General features: G+C 36.0%; 1 protein-coding gene across 1 annotated transcript; it reads right to left on the reverse strand.

The window, feature by feature from the left end:
- Window positions 1–1,566: 1,566 nt before the first annotated feature.
- Window positions 1,567–5,376, reverse strand: LOC137025108 (uncharacterized). Its single transcript, XM_067393139.1, has 8 exons — window positions 4,907–5,376; window positions 3,124–4,076; window positions 2,740–2,828; window positions 2,532–2,642; window positions 2,273–2,404; window positions 1,943–2,152; window positions 1,747–1,826; window positions 1,567–1,657 (listed from the first exon to the last, which is right to left on the reverse strand). The coding sequence occupies exons 1-8, from the start codon at window positions 4,918–4,920 to the stop codon at window positions 1,567–1,569; spliced, it is 1,680 nt and encodes a 559-aa protein (XP_067249240.1). The 5' UTR covers window positions 4,921–5,376.
- Window positions 5,377–9,844: the final 4,468 nt, after the last annotated feature.

Genomic DNA, 9,844 nt, shown 5'->3' on the forward strand with positions numbered 1-9,844 from the left:
AAAACCGAGGACAACACAAATTATTAGCACTTTACACTAATTCTTCCCTGCCTGAACAGAGGATACCTAATTATTAGCATGTGATGCTAAACTTCCCTGCCTAAACAGAGGATAAACTTCATCTCTAAAAGAACATTTTTAGAGGATAACTTAGTTAACCAAACCCTACAGCTGTCTGTTAACTCTTCTCTGACGGCGCAGAGGATAACAACTGGTCTTAATGGTTCTTTTGGATAGAGTATCACTCACCAACCCTTGGGTGAACAGGAAAATTCAGCCTGGATCTTCCTTTGGATCAGATCTTTGTTGTGCTTGAAGTTTCAATCTGGATTGAGATGAGAAGCTCTATCCGGGTCACGGCACCAAAACTGTTGGAAATCTCAGAAGCATAGACCAGGAGACTTTGGGATCTCTTGAAGCAGAAGTTACTCTTTATTGAGAAACACGCTGTGCGTCGCTGTGGTCATCCAAAATCTAACTAAACCAGTGACTTGGTAGTTCATATACATTCAAGGGGGAGGGATACATAGAGTAGAGGTGTGGACAATCTAAACAAAGGATGCAAATGCAGTACAGGAATCAGATCATTGCTTACATTTCCCAGCCATGGTCTAATCAGCATAACTGTGTCATTCAAATGCATAGGTGCTAATCCAATCAGTCTGGCAGTATCACCTATACCTTTACATTATCATAGAGACAAAAGCACTGCTGTATCTTGAGCTTGTCCTGCCAAATGGTCAGGATGTAGGATCTGCAGATTTTAAACAGATTCTTAAATTTGTAATTCCACACTTCATATACCTGTCCTGATCTCAGGTGTTTCATGTCAAATTACATTAATACAGTTATGACTTCATATACCTGTCCTGATCTCTGGTGTTTCATGTCAAATTACATTAATACAGTTAAAATTACATTAATAATGTTATAAGTTCAGATACTGGTCCTGATTGTTCCATGTTCACAATATACTATTCAGTTATGGAATACCCATTTCACTTCAGTAAGCTTACTGACTTTACAATTCTATCATGGAGTTATCACACAATACAAATCTGTAGTTAAACCTCAGATTTTATTAATCTCCATTTTGCCATTTTATAGATTTTTATTAATCTCTATTTTCAGCCAATTGCTTGTAAAGAAATTATTCAGAATTATTATTCAGTTAATTCCATTCTGAATTTAATTTACACAGATAGAACATAATATGTTTGATGATGTTTGAAGAACTAGTTGATTCACTGCTTACAGGATCTTCTCATGTATTATCTCCCAAACCATCACTTTTCGGAAGAGTGGAATGTCACACTACAGAGAAAGAGACAAATGAATCAAGAGTATAGTAAAATGCTTAAAGGATTAAAGGTGTGAACAGAACAGTACCTGTCTGAAAGTGAGTGGCTTTCCTTGAGAAAGGAAGTCTGCATATTTACAGACAAAAACACCACAGTCATTGCCATTCACCTGTCTAGGAATTGCCTAGACACAATTTTAAGCAGAATATTTAGTCTTAAAATGACACTTAATTGAAAGAAGATCCATATAATTCATTATATGGTGTCATACATAAGTTCTCATTCGGCCGATGGTCCACCTGGAAGCCTCCATGATGCAGCCTTTCTTGACCTTGTGCTCCTCTGTGAGGTACTTTCTGTTAAATTAAACAGAAGATGCATATGTAGATATTCAAAGATGAATGATCAAACCACAGAATAACAGAAAAAATAAGAAGACACTCACAACAACATGTGACAGATATCATCATGTCTCTGACCAATTGAGTCATAGCACTGTATGGTCTGGGATTTGAAATCAATTACCTGGTGGTTCAAAGCAATATAGGCAACAAGACAAACTGAAAATCATAAATAGTGTTTTACACTTTTCAAAAACATGTAAATATAAAACAGTGCATCCTAACTTATAAATGACTTACAGCCAAAGCCCAATGCATGCCTAGGTGCAAAGGAACAAAAACAAGATCAAAGAGGAAGAGGTCCTGAGTTTTTGTCCAGTTCTTCACTGCTGCATGGCCTTCACCGCTCTGAAGCTTTGAGTAGAAGAAAGTGCTGAAAGAGAAGACTTTAAGGCTTCCCAGCTGATCACTGTTTCTTTTCATTAGCAAGGACAAATAGAAGTTGATAACCTTGAAAAGAGAAGATAGAAAAAAAATATTTAAAAAATTATTAGGAATGCATGACATTGGTCACATTCAGCCAAGGCATTTATCTTAAGTAAATAGTCAATTTATTTTTCTAACTTTTACCTTGTCATTAAGCCAGCAACCCTCCTTCAGTGTGGCCAAGTCACCCTGTGTAATACACAGTTTGAAGGCTCTGCTGATCACCTGGTTTGGGTCTTGTAGTGCCAGAGTATCATTCACCTCAGATGACATGTCCTACACATAAACAGAACAGAAAAACTTAAAAAACAAGCTAAAATAATTTGATCTGTGGACAAACTTTATTTACAAAACGCTCTAATCATCGTTAGAATTTTACTATCACATAAATATAAAATTTCACCTCTGACAGCCTGGGTAAGTGCTCACTATGGTACAAATGAGAAAATCTGTCACCATGTGTCATTGTGGTCGCTTGTGTCAATTCATCTTCAGAAAGATCCACACCACATGGCTTTTTTATGTCAAGGCAAATGCACAAAACAACTTGCTAAATTTCAAGTGAGATTTTCTGTAAAAACAACAGAGTAAGATAAAGAAGTGTATATTACCTGAACAGAGTTTTTGTCCATCTCTGTGTCTTCTGTCCTCTGGGATTCTGGGATATTTGTTTTTGACTTTTTATGGATATTTGTATCCTCTGATAATGAAATTAATTAAAATCAAAACATTACATTTACATGAGAAACACACAAAGGCATTTTAAAAATAAGCATATAAAAATACCAGCATCAGGTACTGTTTGAGGTAAGATGAATTGCTCACAAAATTTTTACTTTTCTGTCATCCTTTACTCACCCTCAAGATAATCTTTGGAATACAAATTCAAATTGGAACAACATGAGTGTAAGTAAAGGATGACAAATGTCATTTTTAGTTTCTGTATTCTATATAACACTTTTAACAAACATTGTAAATGAAAGTCAAATACACACCTTTATTTGCACCTATTTCCACTGTTTTACGTTTCCTGGATGTTTTTTGTTTGACTTTCTTCAAGCGACTTGGTAAAGCTCTAAGATTTTTCTTGGCAGGTTCTTGCTGCTGGAGAACCAGGCCATCTTCCTTGGGTAAACAGGATTTCAGGGTCTCACAAAGGTCATGAACAACTCTGGATGCATTCTTGATAGCTTCTTTATCAGTGCAAATATATGAAATGTCGTGCAAAGTCTTCAGCTCTTCACGTAGATGCCACTGATCGACTGCTACACCTGATGACTGTGACTTACTACTTACTTTCGGCTTCCCCGTGCATGGTACAGGACTATCAAAAACATCAAAGCAGAGGTCTTCTTGATTGCTGATTTCATTGCACTGGGGATCTTGTGTTAAAGCAACATTGAAATCCAGAGTTACATATGGGTTTTGACGGTACTCTGGGCTAAGATCAACCCACGTTTTGTCAGTGTGCCTAAAAATGGCAAAGAAATGCTTGCATGGTAAGAACGTTGTTTTGAAGAGGACACATTCACATGATGGGTATTTTTCAGAGTCACCAAGTTCTACTTTGTACCATGCAGAAGTTGTCTCACTCTTGACCTTAAAAGATTCCTTTCCAAGCACTTTTACGTGTTCTTTGGAATAGCTGGAAGCTGCCTTGATACTGTTCAAGCAATGTTTGACAAAACTTCTTGGTCTGTCTTTCAGAAATGCTGGAACAGCTGGATTGTAAGTCTTGCATTCACTACTGTAGATGAAGTTGAGTCTACTGTATGACAGCAACTGCTCTGGGACAAACTCACATACTAGTGTTTCAAGCAGAGATGACAGACTTCCTGTGCCAGAAAATTTGAGGTAGAAGCTCTTCAATGATTTATTGAGTGCCTCAACTCCATTGTTGGTGGTAACTGCCACAGAGAACCCATGCGGTGCATAGGCCCTACACCACCTCTAGAAAACAACAAAAACAATGAAATTAGCTTGATACAAGTAAGTTCTGTAGGAAGAACGGAACAAAGAAACATCAAGTGCAAAGTGAGTGGAAGTGCTCTAAATGCCTGCCTGTCCTTTACCTTCTACCTGTTTTAATGTACAACTATTGAACATGAAATGTGGAACACAGAACATGTCCAGTGCAGTACCTCACCTCCTGAACACACAACCACCTTTTATCAACATAATTTTTGACTTCAAGGGATTTGTAAACTTTGCTCTCCTTCAGTCTTTCAACCTCACTATCACAAGCTGCTTCACTTGGGGCACTAGCTATGTCACGAAGGTGGTCAAGTAGTTCATTTTGCTCAGAGAGAGACAACTTGTTCTTGGCTGTCAGGGAGAGTACATGGGAGATTAAAAGTCATTGGAAAAGTGATACAACTTAACTTTTAATAAACAGGCTTGGCTATTGCAAGAAAAAAGATGTAATATAACAGGTCTATTGTCCTGTTGGAATCCAAAAGTATCTGTTATTAATAAATAAATAAAATGATAATAATCAAATAGGTCCAAGGGTAGTAGGCTGTGAAAGGCTATGGCAATTTGGGAATTGCCAAACTTAGCAATTTCTAAAACCTGAATAAACTGAGATTTACTGAATTTACTGAAAGTAAATTCTGTACTGGTGTACTGCTAATAATGAGGGAAAAATAGCAACAATGTATTTTTTTTTTTTTTTTTTTGTAATCATGTATCAAGACTTTGGCCCATATTTTCAGGAGTAAATTTTAAATGCAGCGCAATATTTTATACATCACAAATGAAAGTTTATTTCATCCATACCTTGCTTTGTCCATGGCATCCAAGCTTGCTCACGATGGAATGAGCATAGATAGTTCTGAGAATTTGGAAATACATGTTTCAAAGCTTGATATTCTTGTTGTGAGTAATCAAGCATGAAGTATTTTGGCTCCCAATGCTGATTCCACTGTTTCAAGATGTTAAGGGCTTCGGTTATTGCAGCAGTTGTCTCATTTTCACATATAAACTCAGCGATAGGCTTGTATCCAACATTTGTCCGAACAACAAGAAGAAACAAGGGCAATGCATATTTGGTTGTTCTGTAAGTAGCATCAAGAAGGACCATATCTCCATAACGCTTAAGTAATTCCTGTTGTTGTGCATTCTGATGAATAAACAAGAAAGTTTCTTGTGAAGATGTTATCTCCTGTGTGATGTTACTCTCCAAATCAGAGTCTTCAGAGACTGGAAATCCTTGTTCTTCTGTTTTCACTTCAAACTTCAGAACTGTCTGCTCGATGTTGTTTACTGTACATTTCCGAAAGAAAAACTTGGCATTTGGATCTGTTAATTTCCATTCATCAATTTTTTTTTCTACCTGCAGTTGATCAAAGCCAGAATATTTTCCACAAACTAAGGCTTGATGCACATGGTTTTGGATAACATGGCTTGAAGGGTAGTACGATGGGTCTTGTGGATGTGGTAGAACGCTTCCCATTTCTGAAAGCTCTTTCTGGACAAACGTTTTCAGTACCTTCTTCAGGAAAGGAACTGAGGTTATTCCAAGTGACACATATTCCTGTATTTTGTCACGCACCATGTAATGGATGTTATTTGAGAAATGACAGTTTTGTGAAGTGTTGTGGTTTTTGTGTGCCCCTTCCAAAGGTATTTTGACATGGATAATTTCTGAAGTGACGGTGTTTTTTTCTTTTAATGACTCCAGAACACCCTTAATTGCCACTTGTCTTTCAGTTCTAGAACTTGTTTTAGTCACAGCAAACTGATCATATCTGTGAACAACAACTTTGTTTAATAATATCCATTCAATAATTATCCAATATGTTGAACCACCCTTTTATTAGACGACACAAGAAATATGCAATTCATCACTAATTTAATTGATTTTACAGAATATGTAAATATATAAACTTTAAAGTCGTGTTTCTCAATTGTGAGTCTGTTTATACAGAGTCATGAAAAACATGGAAGAAATACTGTAGTTACAAAACTGTAGTCAGGTTGATTCATCAGCACTTGATGTCAAACTAGGGGCACTAAGCAAAAACAGTTGAGAACCACTGGGTCTCTTTCACTAAGCAATGCACAAATTTGTGCATGAAATCTGTGTATGAACATTTTCATCAATAACTTTAATTCTAAAATGCATTCTAAATCTACTGAAAAACATAGGAACTAATAAAAAGAAATCAAATACTCGTAATGGCCTTATAAACATTTTAAGATGAGAATTAGTGAATGAGACCCACTATTCCCACTGTTTTAAAGCTACATTAAAAAAAGATGAAAAAACGTTTACTTAATATTTACTAAAGAAGAGAAATTGCTTTTTATTTCAAACTTTTTTTGTATATCTGAATCATTTTTAAAGATGTATTCCTGTCTACATATTATGTAAACTGTATATAAAGCCATGCTAATGTAAAACTTACCTTACTACATAGCGGACATAAAGTTTTGCTGGGCAATCCACTTTCTTGCTGTTTTGAATATGGAACCTTTTTCTTCTTGTGTATTCATGTTCAGTATACTGCAGAACAAAAGAACATAAAGCTTAAATTAAATATTTTTTGGGCCAGACACTAACATTCATTTGTCAGTGAACAAACATTTTCATTTGGCATACAGTGCCCTCCATAAGTATTGGAACAGTAATGACAAAATTGTTCTGTTAGCTGTGGTGTCAAGACATCTATAAATATTATTCATATGAAGCAGAAGTACAGAATGTCACATTTTATTATTGACTGTTTCAACACAAAATGTTTTACCAACTAAGTACAGCACTTTTAAAGTGTCAAACCTCTACCTAATGTGAGCAGAAGTATTGGGATGGTTTAACTTAAAGTAAATCTAAAAGTGTAAAGCTAATATTTAATTGTGAATCCCTTGCAATCAATCACAAGAGCAAGAGCAAGTCTGTGACCCATAGACATCACCAGACTCTTGGTTTCACACTTTGAAATGGTTTTCCAGGCCTTTAATGCAGCCATTTTCAATGATTGCTTGTTTTGGGGAGTTTCTGTCTTTAGTGTCCTCTTCAGCTGCTGAAATGCTTCTTCAATAGGTTTAAATCTGGAGATTGACTTGGAATGTCTTGAAAAAGATAGATACCACTGGCAAGCTTCAGCAACCAACAACGACCAGGTCATGACAGACAATTGACAAGGACTATGAAAAAACCTCTAAAATAGCTGTCAGTAAAATCACCAGCAACCTCCAGAAAGCTGGGGGAATGGTCTCACAATCTTCACCAACAGAATTACAGAGGCTACACAGCAAAATCAAACATCTGAGCAGTACCAAAAATAGGAAAGCCCATTAGAATTTGCAAAAACACAGAGATGAGCCAGTAGAGTTTTAGAACAGAGTTTTATGGACAGATGAGACAAAGATTAACCTTTATCAAAGTGGGATCAAAGCAGAAAGTGTGGAGAATTCTGCAAATGATCCAAGGCATACAAGCTCATCTTGAAAGCATGGTGGAGGTGGTGTCATTTCATGGGCATGCATGTCTGCCTCTGGAACAGGCTCAATCATCTTTATTGAGGAGTTATTCAATGATGGCAGCAGAAGAATGAATTCAGAAGTGTACAAAAGTGTCTTGCCTACCAGCATTCAAGAAGATACCACAGACTCACTGGGGAGTGCTTCATATGGCAACAGGACAATGACTCAAAACACTAGTACTGCCAACTCAGTCAAGATTGTCATGGTAAAGAAATTTTGGGTTCTTAAATTGACTAAGTCAGTCTCCAGATCCTATTGAACACGCATTTCAGCAGCTGAAGAGGAGACTAAAGGCAGAAAGAAGCAACTGTTGAAAATGGCTGCATTAAAGGCCTGAAAATGTGTGAAACCAAGAGTCTGGTGATGTCTATGGGTCACAGACTCACTCCTGTGATTGCTTGCAAGGGATTCACAATTAAATATTAGCTTTTACACAAAAGCATTTACTTTAAGTTAAATTGTCCCAATGCTTCTGCTCACATTATGTAGAGGGTTGATACTTTAAAAGTGTTGTACTTGGTTGGTAAAACATTTTGTGTTGAAACGTTCAATAATAAAATGTGACATTCTGTACCTCTGCCTCATATGAATCATATTTATAGATGTCTTGACACCACAGCTAACAGAACAATTTTGTCTTTACTGTTCCGATACTTATGGGGGGCACTGTATATGAATTCGTAAAGTACACATGCTTCTTATTCTGCAGAATGATGGCAGAAATCCAGTTCCCCTGCATGTAATAAAACAACAAAAAAAAAGATCAAATGTTTTATGCTCAAATGGTAAAAATTAGTTATGTTGACAAATATAAACTGTGCAAATATATGGCCTTATACATTTTAAAGGCACACTATATATCTTTTTTTACAACATTTATATAATGGTTGAATACACCATACATCTTCTAAACCATGTTTTTGGCTTATCCTGAATCAGTACAGTATACCTGTAATAAATGTTTACTTATTCAAACTATTTGAGACCAAGTGAGACACCAACTGCTGTGGAGTAGCTCCAGCTGCAATGTTCTTCTGCAAGATGCATACAATTTTATTTATTAATCACTAGAGTGGCAAAAATTACATAGTGTACCTTTAAACATTTTTGGCACTAAAGGGCTAGCTCATCCAAAAATTAAAATTCAGTCATTATTTACTCACCCTCATGTCGTTTCAAACCTGTATGACTTTCGTTCATCTTAAGATAATAAACACAAAACATATTTTTTATGAAATCAGAGATTTCAGTCCCTCCATTCACAGTCCATGCAACTACCACTTTCAAGGACCAGAAAGGTAGTAAAGACATCATCAACTTTAACCTCAATTTCATAGTTTAAACTTAAGTTTATGAAACAATGTAAGTGCTTTGTTCACATTAAAAAAAGAACACTTTTTGCCACTTTATTTACAGAAAATGCATTTCCAACACGTTTACAAGAGCACCAGATGCATGCATGTTCTGTTAATGTGAAATAATTTTTTTTGTGTGAGCAAACAAAGCCAAAAAAAAAAAAAAAAAAAAATGTTGTTGAGGTTGAACAACTAGAGTCACATGGATTACTCTAACGAAGTCTTTACTTTCTTTCTGGAGCTTGAAATGGGAAATTACTTACTGTAGCTATCAGTGGAGAGACATAAATCTCTGATTAATTAAAAAGAGACTCTTTTGTGTTCAAAAAAAAAAAAAAAAAAAAAAAAAAAACTTTTTGAGTAATTGACAGGCATTTCATTGTTTCTTAAACAATTCTCACACTTTGATTTGGCTCAGATTTGTAATTTCATACTGTACTTATTCTAAACATGAAAGGTAAAAAGACAAACACTGTTGTTGTGCTCAAACTTTTGTCAGGTAGTTTAAAACTATATTTTACAACTTTTAGCATTACATAAACTAAACCAGTGGTTTCCAATCTTGCACTTGGAAGGCCACCTTCCAGAAATGTTTATTTACAGCCCTAAGCAATCACACCTGAATCAGCTAATAAAGGTTTTCAAAACCACTCAAATCTGTGGGAAAGTGACCCTGCAGGAACAGAATTGGATACCTCTGCACTGAATTCATAACCAGTGTGGTGAACAAAATGTGTAGCGATACATACCAAATCATCTGTTGTGGGTGTCTTCTTGTAGTTCTTTCCGTGCTGACAAGCATATATCACCCTTCTTTTCACAGAGAGTGGGACATGTTCTGAATAGTCTTCCACTTTCCACAGACATCGTGGTG

Source organism: Chanodichthys erythropterus, chromosome 8 (genome assembly GCF_024489055.1).
Source record: "Chanodichthys erythropterus isolate Z2021 chromosome 8, ASM2448905v1, whole genome shotgun sequence".
Classification (NCBI taxonomy): domain Eukaryota; kingdom Metazoa; phylum Chordata; class Actinopteri; order Cypriniformes; family Xenocyprididae; genus Chanodichthys; species Chanodichthys erythropterus.

Excerpts from the sequence above, each read along its gene's own strand:
- LOC137025108 (XM_067393139.1), bottom strand. Across the intron at positions 2,829-3,123 it reads GGAAATAGGTGCAAATAAAG|AGGATACAAATATCCATAAA; the intron begins GTGTGTATTTGA and ends TTTCATTATCAG. Across the intron at positions 2,153-2,272 it reads GTTGCTGGCTTAATGACAAG|GTTATCAACTTCTATTTGTC; the intron begins GTAAAAGTTAGA and ends TCTCTTTTCAAG.